At 42.1% G+C, this 14,726-nt stretch overlaps 1 protein-coding gene across 2 annotated transcripts in view; it reads left to right on the forward strand.

The window, feature by feature from the left end:
* CDK8 (cyclin dependent kinase 8) overlaps positions 1-14,726 on the forward strand; it is a 92,459-nt gene that overhangs the window by 55,618 nt on the left and 22,115 nt on the right. For both annotated transcript variants that reach the window (XM_038761883.1, XM_038761881.1), the window contains exons 3-4: positions 2,492-2,602; positions 6,643-6,783. In XM_038761883.1, the coding sequence (XP_038617811.1) occupies positions 2,492-2,602; positions 6,643-6,783 (252 nt within the window). The remainder of the gene's footprint in view (positions 1-2,491; positions 2,603-6,642; positions 6,784-14,726) is intronic.

Genomic DNA, 14,726 nt, shown 5'->3' on the forward strand with positions numbered 1-14,726 from the left:
GAGGATATTCTGTGAAGTACAAGTACTTGGGAAGTACTTGACAGTCACACACCATGAGTGTCCTTTGCTGGGTGACTCATTTTGGCTAGTTGTGGCGCCAGGAAATCTGTGCAATTCTGCCTCTTATGCTTGCGGTCAGTCTTTCTGACTGTGAGACCCATCCACTCCTGAATCTCCCGTGCCTGGCTTCTCTCTCCATTTCTCTTGTCTCCCAGTAGTCTTCAGCTTGGCTGCATGTGTTCATTTTTTCTTCAGAACTTTTATTCTGCCCTTCTTGCTTGGTCTTTTCAGCCACCTCTGTCTTCTTCAGTGTCACCTTGGAAACAAAGGTTTGCTGCCTTAGGATGTTGATGTTCATCTCTAGCGCTGTAGGGCCTTTTCTGGGTGGAGTTAAAGTGCTGTTGAGGAGTTCTGGCACGTGTTTTGCCCGGACTCTTGCTGCACCAGCTACGTTGAAGACACATTCCCCCACACCATTTGAAAAACTTTCAGCCTGTAAAACAAGGTGCACTTTGGTAAAGGAGTTATCACACAGCGTGGCTTCTGATTTTGCCAACTGTTGTTACAGGTGTCCTCACATGCAGAAATGAAAAAGGTTTTGTGAATCCCAGGATCTTAAGCCAGAGGGGTGAGGGTGGCCTCACTTAATTGGACAGTTTGGCATTCTCAATGATTATGCTTTAAAGGTTTCATCAGTTATTCCGTGAAAGGGAACAGTGGTATATTTTGGGACCTCCTGGACCATTCTAGAGGTTCTGGCCAACTCAGAAATCCTAGTTCAGACTGAGCCAGTCCCAAGCGACCTGTTTATGGATCACCCTGGGAGAGCAGAGTACTTTTGAGCTCCCAACCCAGGAACTCCTCAGATTCTCCCATAAACCGTTTGCCACGCTAGCCATTTGCAACGTTGGCCAAATCTAGCATGGTACCCTGAGTAGCTTTGGTCAGGACTCTCCCAAACAGTCCGGGGTCACAATTGGGGCCACTGGGTGTATCGCTCTGTTTCCGAGTCCATGGGATGGGACACCTCATGCCAAGCTTATGCTTTGCTTGCTCAGCCTACTGATTTCCCTGCCTCACTGATTGACTCGGTTCTGAAATGAGATGGATTTGTTTTAATAAATACTTAGGCCATCGGGCGAGCCTTTCATTCTAAAGTGTATCCATTTAATGATAGTTAGAAAATTATGTGCTCTGAATCCCTATTTGTGCTGATGCTTAAAGCAGCTAATGATTAAAAGTCAATTAAAAAGGGAAATAGATGCTAAACTGGTGGTTTTATTAATTGCTTTAGAAATTGGGTATGCCAAGTTGAAGTGTTGGAAAGCTATCACTAAACAAATTTTCTCTGACAGATTCGTCTACATTAAGTTTATTAAATTTATACCCAGTTTTTTCAGTCATATTTATTGATTGTGTGCAGACCAATCAGTGGTACTTATTGAGCACTTATTATGTGCAGAGCACTATACTAAGCACTTGGGAGAGTACAGTATAATAGAGTCGGTAGATACATTGCCTGCCAACAAGGAGCTTACAATCTGGAAGGGGAGACAGACATTAAAATACATTATGGATATGTGCATAAGTGCTGTTGGGCTGAGGTTGGGGGTGAATCAAAGGTACAGATCCGTGACTGTGTTCACGCGAAACCTCCTGTCAAGGAAAAGCTGCTTTCTAGAATGCTCCCAGTGGGCATTGAAAGTCTGGGGATCCTAAGAGTATCTTACTAGGAGAACCTCTGATCTGAGAACCTCAAAACCACTAATGTTCAGTGGGAGCAGTTTAGCCCTTAGGCAGGCCTGATCCACTTGACCATTGACTACTGGCCTAGCAGACGTAGTTGGAGCCCAGTGGGGATCGTGGGGGGCGTTGAGGAGAAATTATTTTCCTTTGCTTACAGACATCCTATCTCATTAAGAAGGGATGTTAACTGGCTCCAAGCCTCGGATGTTAACTGGCTCCGTGGCTCCGAGGGGAGTTTCTTTATAAGTCGATGAATGGTGAGAACCAAGCAGGGCCTTCAGGGTTTGGGTTGTTAAGTGGGCATAAAATATGGAGAGGCAAGGCAGTGAGTAAAACTAGGGTCCTTGTGGGAAAAGAAGAAGAAAAAGCGCTAAATCTCGGCAGGTTTATTCCAGTTCTCTGGTCTCCATGTTCAGGAGGAGTTCGTAACAGGTAATCTTGCAGAAGAAGGTTATGAAATTTTACTTGTCATTTTATTGCTTAATTATGTAAATTCCTAAAACATTTGAATTAGATTGGGGCACCTGGGTCTCAAGAGAGGAATAGTTCCCGTTTTAATCTATTTGAGCTGATAACTAATTCCTTCACTAAGAAAATATAGTAGCCCTATTTATTTTTTTGCGTGGATTAAAAACATGAGAATTTTAAAAAATTAAGCCACTGCCTACCTGCCTATCCCTTCCCTCTCTCCACAGTTACTGGTTTTTGCACCCCTTTTCTAAAGAGTTTCCTTTCTTCTGTGCAGTTGCTACGAGAACTTAAACACCCGAACGTCATCTCCCTACAAAAAGTGTTTCTATCCCATGCTGACCGAAAAGTGTGGCTTCTGTTCGACTACGCGGAACATGACCTCTGGGTAAGCCAAATCCTGACGCTTGTAGGTAGTGAGGCCCTGGGTTCTCAGTCAGAAACCAAGGAGAGAATCAGAAAGCAGCTTGGCACATTGCCTGTGAGAGATACCGCGAGAGATAATTCATGCTTTCTTCTTTAGGATTTTGCTGTGCTGCGTAACCTTGAAACGAGAAATCATTCCGTGTGCGATTACAGTAGAAAACAGAATAAAATATTATGTAGTAGACAAAGTGCTGTAAATTTTTCAGCATTCTGCACACTTATGATGAAGAAAAGTTTTCTGAATCTGATCTCTGTTTTTGTTTGTGAGGAGAGAGTATGAATCTGCTGCATATGAACACTCAAACACTTGAATTGTTAAAAGATTTCTAATTGAAAGATTATAGTCCCGTGAGATTTACTGTCCTAGTAAACTAGGATCAGTAATTGAATAGTTCAGCTGTCTTTGAATTATGTACCTTCTGCAACAGAGAATGTTGAGCTGGGGACAGATACTACAAATTGAAATCAGTGTGAAAGTTCATTGATCCAATGATGTGACCCTTGTTTTTCTCATGGCTGCATGACTTAGGCACAGAAAAAGATCAGGGCAGTCTGAATCTATAGCCTCGTGAAATTTTCTTCCATTATTTTTTAGATATTCCAGAAAGAACTCTTCTATGTAACTTAGGAGTTCTTAAAATTGTGGAGATGAACATTTGAATTAATGCTCTAAACTTCAAATTCAGGAAATCTTCCCACCAGGTTTTAAAATCTTTAAAAGTGGTAGTGAGCTCCTAATGGAGTGTTTTGCGTTAAAGTAACCATATAGAAGATTTGGCAGTTAACAAGGCTAAGTCGACCAATAAGTAACATTTAGTTTGAATGCTTAAGTGAACGCAGGAGGATGGAGTCCCTTTAATTAGAGTAGGGAACCTGAGATATAGTATCATAACTCATTTAAGTAAAGCCTGTGGGAAAGAGTAAAGAAGGACACCCATATAACGTCCTCCTTCCTCCCACCCCTTTCCCCTCTCTCCCACAGCCACCTTCAGCAGCAGGAGAGAACATTTGAAATAGTGTAATAATGTGTTAATTGTGTGCATCAACTCTGAGGAAGTGTAATTTCATGATTAATTATTTCTGCTGTGAACTTCCTGTCTGTTTTCAATAGAAGAGCATCGGGGGTTTGTGAGGGACAAAGTCTTGTGGGGTTCAGAAACAACTGAACAGTTGCTGTCGGGGTCAGTTGAGCAGAAGGTTTGAGAGGACTGTGCATTCACAGGGGCATGACCTTCCACATCTCAAACTGTTAGTTGTGTTTTTGATTTGTGTTGTTGACCTCTTAGTTTTAATTTAGGCCATAAGCTATATTTCATTTTCTAATGGTTACCTCATTTAGCCTCTTTGTACACTGACTAATGTAATTCATGGTATGATTGAACAAGTGAGTCCTGCAATGCAAAAATCACAAAGCAGAGATTCCTTTTCATCTCCTTCTGTTTCTCTGTTCTGTCCTTGAAGTGATAGACAATAGAAGGGTGTTGAGGGAAAATTGCATGATTTTTATTAAAATGAAGACAAAAAAATATGGGTGGTGTAGAGGATCGTGGTTGAAACCACTGAATTCTTTATGTGGGTTTCTCATGCTCTGGCATCATTTTAATTGAGGTGAGCAAAATAGACTCCTTGACCTCCCTTAGATGAAATTGGGAAATGAAAATGGGAAGCTACAGGGATTACAGCTATTCTGTTTAAATGACACCTCTTCAGATAGTTCTGAAATCCAGCATACCAAAACCATGCTTGAGAGAGATGGTTAATAATAATAATAATGAATGGCATTTGTTAAGCGCTTACTATGTGCAAAGCACTGTTCTAAGCGCTGGATAGGATACATGGTGATCAGGTTGACCCACATGGGGCTCACAGTCTTAATCCCCATTTTACAGATGAGGGAACTGAGGCACAGAGAACTTAAGTGACTTTCCCAAAGTCACACATCTGACAAGTGGCAGAGCTAGGATTAGAACCCATGACCTCTGACTCCCAAGCCTGTGCTCTTTCCACTGAGCCACGCTGCTTCTCAAATAATATGGCATTTATTAAGTGCTTACTATGTGCAAAGCACTGTTCTAAGCACTGGGGAGGTTACAAGGTGATCAGGTTGCCCCAAGGGGGGGCTCACAATCAATCCCCATTTTACAGATGAGGGAACTGAGGCACAGAGAAGTTAAGTGACCTGCCCAAAGTTACACAGCTGACAGTTGGCAGAGCTGGGATTTGAACCCATGACCTCTGACTCCAAAGCCCGTGTTCTTTCCACTGAGCCACGCTGCTTCTCTGGTTGAGTGGGAGATATCGTGCGTGGAATAAATTTCATTACTGCATTATCTACTTCTTAAAATTGGGGTTCTTCATCCCCCGCAGAATGAACCTATACTTCTTCACTCCCATCTCTACCTGTTGTTCTGTACATATTTCTTCCTTTTGAAAAAAACGCTTTAGGAGATGTTTGGACAATTACTGCATTTATTTCAAAATAATTTCATCTAGGCACAAGTATTCAGAGGAAGGTTTTGCTCCCCTGATACTGGCCCGGCCAGTATTCTTTCTCAAGTGGGCCTTCAGCAGAATATGTTTCTTTTTAGAAATGAATATTAGTAATTTGTGTTCCATGAACTACCCAAAATACTTGTGAGTGTGACTACCTTTTGACATCTCTCTTGGACGTTGTCAAATGAGCTGTCCCAGCAGTTTTTCTCATGCACCCACTATCTTCTCAAGGACATGACTGGGGAAGACAGGTGGGGATTCACCTTCTCTACTGGGCTTGATTCTTCATATTCAAATTATTTTTTACCAATTTGGAAAGCAGAGTGCAGATCCTTCAGGTTTCTGGGTTATCTGGAAAACCAGCGGTCTGTGTAGAGTTCAGAGGCCTATTACGTGAACCTAATTCCACAGATATTTAGTTGTGGAATTAAACATCCTCCCATGTCACTAGAAGGTGTTTTCTTGTGGAGTACAGCAAGACTCCCCAATGGGCTGGAGCACTCTGCAGGGTAATGAGGTGAGGAGCCCAGAGACATTGCCACTGCCACCTTCATCGCTCTCATCAGTGGCACTTAGTGCCAAGATCTGCCAACTGATGACCTCTTCAAGCTCTACCCATGTCCCTCAGCCACAGACTGTTCCAGGCCAGGCCATAGTCTCTTCCCCCGCTGCTTGCCCCATGTCCCAGGGAGGTACATCTTCCTGATAGATTAGGGTTGGGGCAGGCTGTGGAGGTTCTGACAGGGAACAGACAGCAGATGTGCTGTTTGACCCTAGTTATCCTAGAGTCATCAATAGGTGACTGTAAGCTCACTGTGGGCAGGGGATGTGTCTGTTTTATTATGTCACACGCTCCCAAGTGTTCGGCACAGCACGGTAAGCACTCAGAAAATACAACTGATTCATTGATTGAAGGCCCCGGTAGCCCTGATTAGTCAATCAGCGGGACTTGAATGAGTGTTGACGGTGTGCAGAGCAGTGTACTAAGCACTTGGGAGAGGAAGATTCAATAATTTTGTTAGACAAGGTTCCTGCCCTCAAGGAATTTACAATTCCTGCTTGCCACCTCTTTGCCCTTGTGACAGGATCCCCCACTTGTCAAAATAGTTCTCTTGCATACCAGCCTCCAAGTCTACTGCTTTCTCTCCAAGAGTAAATTTTGCTCCTGCAGTCAGCAGATCCTCTTCACTAATCTTCGAGCACAGTTTCAGTTTTCCTAAAATATGCTGCAGAACGTCTGTATCTGTTTAGTTTTAAGTGGATTAATTTTTTTAAATTTATGGTTATTTTCTGAGAGTGTCAATGTTAATATCATTGTATGTAGGAAATTATTTGCACCATAGTTGTTTGGGCATTTTAAAGCTGTTAAAGATACTTAGTCGAGGAAGCTGGTTCGAAGTGATCGTGACCAACGTCTCTATGGGCCCTCTGGAAGTTCCCGTTTTCATTGAGATACTTTTGTCTTAATTTCTGTTTTTCGGCTCTGCTGACATTTTTTCTTTCTTTCAGCATATAATCAAGTTTCACAGAGCTTCTAAAGCAAACAAGAAGCCAGTTCAATTACCTCGGGGAATGGTGAAGTCACTATTATATCAGATCCTAGATGGTATTCACTACCTGCATGCTAACTGGGTGTTGCACAGGGATTTGGTAAGTTGAATTTTAGAGGGGGGGATTAGACCTAGGCAGAAGGGTGTACAATTGGTTGCTTTTATAAGCCTTTTAGATCACAGAGCCTAAGGCTATAGGTCAGCAAAATTGTAGGGTGTGTGGGAGACTTCTGAAACATTGACTCGCCTTGTGCTGTTCTCTATAAAGCCTGCTCTGATCCGACATGCACTGGACGATTTTGTTGCACTGGTGAAGAAGGTCAGGTTTGTTTTCTCAAGCTTTGGTTTCCTTCTGACCGAGGAGGGCCAATTAGTTTTCCGTTGATTATTGGGATGTCCGAGAAATTCAGCAGCCATCAGTAAGAGCAGCCACGGACCTGTGAAGGTATGAGATAGATGGGGGCAGTGCTTAAAACCTGTATTTTTATTATACCCTGAAATTCATTAGAAGCTATTTTACCTCCTGTTTTCGGCAAGGGCCTTGAATGGTGTTAGTAATATTGCAAAAAACTGGGTGAAAAGACTATCCTTTAGGTAAAATTAAATGTTTACAGAATTAGGGGATTCTTGCAATTCTGTGAAAAGAAAGTAATTCTAGTGCAGTGCGTATTTTTTCACAGAACCTAGGCCAATTGATAAACTTTTAAAGATGTCTCTTAAGCACCTTGGAAAATAATATGGCGTTGAGTTTTGAGTCCTTGACTATAGTTCCATGGTAGAAGAATAAAACCCAAAGATATGGAGATAAAAATAATAGTAATAATAATAATAATAGCATTTGTAAAGCGCTTACTATGTACCAAGCACTGTTCTAAGCACTGGCATAGATATAAGGTAATCAAGTTGTCCCACGTGGGGCTCACCATCTTAATCTTTTAGACTGTGAGCCCACTGTTGGGTAGGGACTGTCTCTATGTGATGCCAATTTGTACTTCCCAAGCGCTTAGTACAGTGCTCTGCACATAGTAAGCGCTCAATAAATACGATTGATTGATTGATTGATTGATTAATCCCCATTTACAGATGAGGTAACTGAGGCACAGAGAAGTTGTGACTTGTCCAAAGTCACACTCTGTGTGTGTGTGTGTGTGTGTGTGTGTTTATGCACACAAGGGCAAACTTTTTTTGTAATTTATCTTGCCTAGTGTCAAATGCAAAGGCATTGTTAGATTCTTATCTCCTTTTATGACTGTGTTGTTTTGCAATATATCTTTGTTAATGGTAATGTGTCACAACCCTGGAACTATTTTCCTTCCAGAAAAATCACCATCTTGGGTAGAATTAGGAAAAAAAAAGTGCAAGTTTTTATTATGAAAATCAATCTTTAATGTGGATTGCATGGAAAGTAGAAGAAAATGGGTTTGATGGATCTGTGAAGTAAAGAGGAATAACCAGCAGGGTTTAGAGACAGACTGAACATGAAAAGTACATAAGAGCGAGGAGTTAGAGCAGATACCAGGGATGTGAGTTTCTAGGACTAAGGAGGGTGTTGGTGGTTTTGGTAGTATGAGGAAATTTAGAAGAAAATTTCAGAGGGAAAGTGAGGATTTTAATTTTGACTTCATAATAACGGTGGTGTTCTTTAAGTGCTTAATATGTGCCAAGTATTGTCCGAAGCGCTCGAGTGGATATAAGCAAATCGGGTTAGATCCAGTCTCTGTCCCACAAGGGGCTCACAATCTTATTCCTCATTTTACAGATGAGGTAACTGAGACACAGAGAAGTTAAGTGACTTGCCCAGGGTCACACAGCTGGCAAGTAGCGGAGCCAGGATGAGAATCCAGGTCCTTCTGATCCTCCTCTAGGCCATACTGCTTCTCTTCCTGGGTTTAAGGCACCAGACAAAGGTGGTCTGGTCAGCCAGATGGAGATGCCGATGTTGGAACTGTAGCTATTCTTGGGTACCCGGGAACTCCCCGAGCCTGTCCTGTTTCTCTGCTTGATTTAGAGGTGATTTTAGGTTTGAGAATAATGGAATTCATTTTTTCCCCCTTTTTAAAATTTTCCCAACCTGTGAGATTTCTTCCACTGAAATGACTAGATAAATTTTCCATTAATCGACTATGATGTTCATGGCATCATCATCCAGTGTATTCAGCTTATCTTAGAATAGACTGAATACACGGACGTTTTGGGACATATAACAGAGAATTTTGAAAACATAGTCCCTGCCCTCAGGAAACTGATATGCCAAGGACATGCTGGTTGACGGATACCCCATAGTTAAAAGTCTGAGAATTCACAACAGTAAACTCAAGTGGATAAATAAATATTTAGAGAAGTACTTGAGAGGCTCTTTAGTCATTTAATGCATGAAAGGGAGAAGTCTTCTTGTAAGCCTCCTGTACAGTTTTTGGGACAATCCTTTGGAAATTGGAACTCCCAGAATCTGGAGAGAGCAAATGTGATTATTGCATTTTCTGGCCACTTAAGTTGGGCAACTAGGAAAGGAAAATGCGGTCATTTCCATAAAACTTGGGCACTAGAAAAAAAACAAGGAATGCAGGGGAACGATTTTATTAGAAAAACAGAAGTTTGAGACTTGCGATAGTATTTGTGAAAGTTACCAACACTGTGGTTAAGACATCCACTGTGCTCTTTTGAACATAATAAGAATTAATAATTCACAGTGCTTGGAATATTGGAAGATATATAACTAACTTTCTTCTTTAAGAACCATTAAAATGATAAACTCTCTCCCTCATCAGTCCCACATCTGGTTAATTGGAATGCTTGCTAAGAATTCCATTTAGTCGACTACATTTCAATGCTCCAAAATGGATGTGGCTCACGCAATTCAGTTAAATGGGGAACCTTGTAGGAACTGCAGCTTATCACACAGTAGCTATTAGGAGCGAGTTTGAATTGGCTAATGTAAATGTCACTTAGTCCTCACGGCACTTGTTTTTGTTTTTGAAATGTTGTCGGAGAACAGATCAAGAAAAAGAAATTCAGAAACTCTGAATTGAATTCTGGATCTCCTCCTAGCTGTTATCAGTGGTTACCCAGAGGGTTGGGTGGAAGAATTAGCGGATGGGAATCCAAATCTCTTGCAAACAGGCCGTGGAATGGAGCACTGGGGAATTGTCACAAATGCCCCAAGATGCCTCCTTGGGCATCATCTTCATGAAGAAGAACCAGAACTGATTATGGACAGAGTCAGGGGACAGTCAGCATGCTTTATTCAAATTTAAAATTCACTTCTTCCCAAATAGAGCTCTGAGCACAATGAAGCACAGATGCTCACCAAAAAGCCCTCTCTCCTGTGACCCTCCTGCATTCACCTGACCTCCTCAGGGGCCGTTCCTTCCTTTTAAACCCGACCCTTTGGGATAGCCTACTCCTCCAGCATCTTTCAGATCTGGCACCAGCAGGGACTCTGCAAATAATAATAATAATGAAAAAATAACAATAGTAATAATAATGTCACCCGAGGGGAAATAAATCTGTGCTTTTGCAGAGAGTTTTTGAATCTGCCTTTGTCTCTTTCCTCTCTATCTTCTTGTGAGTCTGTTTCTCTCTCGCTCCTGTCTTTTTTTTTCCTCTTTAATCTTGGGCCACTGACTCCACTCCCACAGGAATCCCGTCTGCAAAAAAAAATTGCGAAAGTGATTCTATTCACAATTTAATTTCCTTTTGTTCTTTTTAATAACGTAATGTTGCACTAAAAATTTCATCAAAAATAGTGTTGCTGTTTTGCAGACATTTTGTCATCGTGGTCATTAAATTGTAAGCTCACTTAGAGCATATTTCCATGTCTTGCTTCTGTTGTACTCTCTCAAGTGCTTAATACAGTACCTTCCCCTCGGAATATACTGAGTAAATTAATTGAATGCAGCTTTTTCAAGTGTGACCCATGTACAATTGTCCAACTGTACATGCGTCCGACTTTCCTGCTTTGGGTCTTCTGAAAAATTCCTCCAAATCTTTTTAACACGTGCACCTCCCAACAACTTTTGAAAGTGCTATTTCCTAGAATATCTTCTCTAATTTTTTTGACTTTGAAGAAATTAACACTTCTCATTTCTTTTTATACTGAATCCATAAATAAATAAAAGCAGCAGCTGCTTTTATCACCAGTTACCCAGCTTCTGAATGCTTCAGGCTTTTTTATTAGTTCATTTCTGCAGCTCTCAATTTGAGCTCGATTTAAGGGAGTAATCTTATTGTCATACTGCACTTCATTAATTTGACAGAAACATTCAAGATTTGCAGTATCTAATAAAACAGATATATGCATGGAAAGCTGGAGAAAACTTGAGAGAGCTGTTTTCTCAAGCTGTTTATCTTACATTATTAAAAAAGCAGTGTTAGCCATCATTATCAAGTATGATGATTCCAAGGTATTTGAATTATGTAAATATTTACAATTGTAACTCTGTTGCTTGCTTGGACACACCAAAACAGGCCTTCTCCAGGATCAGGTCTTTCAATTATCTGTGTGCAGAGCACTGTACTAAGTGCAAATCCGTGTGCCTATAGCTTTAATTTTATTTGTTCTGACGACTTTTACACCCGTCTACATGTTTTGTTTCATTGTCTGTCTCCCCCTTCTAGACTGTGAGCCATTGTTGGGTAGGGACCATCTCTATATGTTGCCAATTTGTACTTCCCAAGCGCCTGGTACAGTGCTCTGCACACAGTAAGCGCTCAATAAATACCAATGAATGAAGAAATGAAAATCAAGTAGGACACAGTCCCTGTCCCATGTGGGGCTCACAGTCTCAATCCCCCTTTTACAGTTGAGGTAACTAAGGCCCAGAGAAGTGAAGGGACCGGAGTGGTCATTTCATTTTATTATTGGTGCCTCTTCATGAAAAAGAAGGATGGACTGAAAAAATATTTAAAGTGTGATTGTGTAAATTTAGCTATCATGGCAAAGCCTGTGAACCCCTTGTGGCACAGGGACTGTATGATCTGATTGTCTTGTACCAAGCCCAGCCCTTAGCACATGGTAAGCATTTAATAAATACTATAATCATTACAGCCATCACTTAACTTTAGCCAAATCTACCAAAGTCTTTTCGGTATTAGAATTTCTGTGGCTCAGACCCATGGCTAATGTACTGCACAACACTTTCCCCGCCCCCTCTTCTTCCTTTTTTGCTTCATCTTACTCTCCTTCACTGCAGGAAGTATGCTGAAAGCCTTTCTGGCATCCCCCAGGAAGCTCAAATGTGCATAACAACTAGGATCTGAAAATTAATCGTTCCTGTTTACAGGCAAGGCATAGCAATTTTTTCCCTCAGGATCAGCAGCCTGAGAGAGTTGAGGTGCCCCGATCTAGTTTCATCCCACACAAAGTCTAAAACAGTCAGTCAACTCCCCCCTCATCCCCACTTGAAAGAGTTTGGATATCCACAGGACAAGCCTATTGTTCTTGACAATAGAGTGGCCTAGGGCATTCAGGCTCCACAAGCAGTTACAGTATGGCTACTGCAGTACATACAAATCTCTTACAAATTTGCAGCATGGGCTAGAGGCTACACTTCCAAATTTCAGGGCTCATCCCAGGAAAAAATGCTGTCAGGACCAGCGAAAGTGGCTCTGCCTGCTACAGTGGTGGGAACTGGACCACTGAGTTGCAGAAGCAGCAGCCTAGTGTGGGGAAGAGCTGTTCTTGTTGCTTGTGGTTCTTTGGGTATTTCCACCTGACAGCATCCTTATAGTTGTTCTGCATCAATGCTCTGATCCAGGGCCCAGCAAAGGGGACTCAACATTTTTTCTCTCTCTCTGTCTATCTGTCTTTGTCTCTCTCTCTCTCTCGCCATATATATATTTATTCCCCCTCCCCCCCCCCCCCCACCCCCACCAAATGTGACTGTCTTTCTCTTGGTCTCCCAGTTAACAGCTGCTTCAGGTGGTTCTTATCTCACCCACTGTAAGCCAGATGCAGTTTGCCCAGTCCTGTTCCTTCTCGCCACACTCCTCACCCCTCCACCCCATCACAGCCCCAGAAAAGTAGCATGAAGAGAGACCTTCCCCAGTGTGTGGCCTAGTGGATAGAATTCTGTTATATTGCACACTACCAAGCACTTAATATAGTGCTCTGCACAAAGTAAGTGCTAAATAATAATAATAATAATGATGGCATTTGTTAAGCGCTTACTATGTGCAAAGCACTGTTCTAACCGCTGAAAAATATCACTGATTGATTGGATAACACACTGTGCTGGGAGTCAGAGATTGTAATCTGCCACTTACCTGCTGTGTGACTTCGGGCAAATGACTTATCTCTGTGCCAGAGTTTCCTCAACTGTAAAATGGGGATTCAGTATCTGCTCTCCCTCTTACTTAGGCTACGGGCCCAATGGGGGACAGGGGCTGTATCTGGTCTGGTAAACTTGGGCCTACCCTAGCTCTTAGAACAACGCTTGACACGTAGTAAGCACTTAAAATGCCATTAAAAAAAATGGATGTGGTCTTCCCCAGGCCGCACTTCCCAACAGCTGCCTCAGCACATAAGCATTCCCAGCCACCAGCAGCACTTGTGTACAAATCTATTTTTGTACCCGACTGTATAAGCACTCGTTTATTCACATTCATCACGGTGTATAGAAAGTCTGTGCAACATGGAAAGTGCAGTGAGGTTCCAGGGAGGGTAGAGAGAATATTCTGGAGAGGAGGCAGTGTGCTCTAGTGGATAGAGCACAGGCCTGGGAATCAGAAGAACCTGGATTCTAATCCCAGCTCTACCACTTCTCTGCTGTGTGACCTTGGGTGAGTCACTTAATTTTTCTGTGCTGCAGTTACCTCATCTGAGAAATGGAGATTAAGACTTGTGAGCCCTATGTGGGGCAGAGATTGTGCCCCACGTGATTAGCTTGTATCGCCCCCAGCACTTAGAGCAGTGCCTGGTACATAGTTCTTAACAAATACCAATTAAAAAAAAGGCACAGAAAATTGATCCCTTTTTATGCAGTAACCACCAGCAGTATCATTTCATCTGTTGCCATTGCCCAGAATTTGACACTGACCTATATATGGTGTCCAAAACAGCACAGACATGAATAAATAAAGAAATAAGATTTTCTATAAAGAATATTGGCATTTACTCCAAATTGAAGACCCCTGATACAGGTCACAAGCCTCTAAATGGGGCTCACCGGATTGACCTCAATTAATCAATCAATGGTATTTGTTTAGTGCTTACTGTATGCAGGGGGGTAATTGCTTGGGAAGCTGGAAAAAATGATTGTAGGCATCCTCTCAAGTCTACTTCCTCTCCCTTCTACATTGTCCTTGCACTTGGATTTGTACCCGTTAAGCACTTGATATTCACCATCCTCAGCCCCACAGCAATTATGTACATATCCGTAGTTTATTTTCATGTCTGTCTCTCCCTCCAGGCTATCAGCTCCTTGTGGTCAGGGACCGTGTTTGTCAACTCTGTTGTATCGTACTTTCTCAAGTGCTTAGTACAGTGCTTGGCACACAGTAAGCACTCAATGAATACAGTTGACTGGAGAGAGAATCAGGGCTTCCTGTTCCCCCTTTTTATCAATCAGTAAATCGTATTTATTGAGCGCTGACTGTGCAGGGCACTGTACTGAGCACTTGGGAGAGTACAGTACAACAATATAACAGACACATTCCCTGCCCACAGCAAGCTTACAGCTTAGAGAAGGGCCTAAAAACATTGGGTTATCAGTCAGTCAATCAGTGGTAGTTCAGGAGTGCTTACTGTGGGCACAGCACTGTAGCAAGAACTTGGGAGAGTACAATACAACACGGGAGAGAGGAGGAGAAGGAATTAATGGATTTTCACTGGGTGAGAGAGAAGGTCAGCATTGACAATTTCTAGTGTTCTGGATATTCTAAACTGAAAATGAGACGGCTAAAGAAAAGAGAACAGACAACTGCTAAGTCCTGAGATTTTGAGGAACGTGGATAGGGCTGATACGAAATTATCGTTCACCAGCTCTCACAGGATCTGAGAGAGGGAACAACCTTTGGAGTTGAGGGTAGGAGATTCAAAACAAG

The sequence above is a fragment of the Tachyglossus aculeatus genome, chromosome 20, assembly GCF_015852505.1.
Source record: "Tachyglossus aculeatus isolate mTacAcu1 chromosome 20, mTacAcu1.pri, whole genome shotgun sequence".
In the NCBI taxonomy this organism is placed as follows: domain Eukaryota; kingdom Metazoa; phylum Chordata; class Mammalia; order Monotremata; family Tachyglossidae; genus Tachyglossus; species Tachyglossus aculeatus.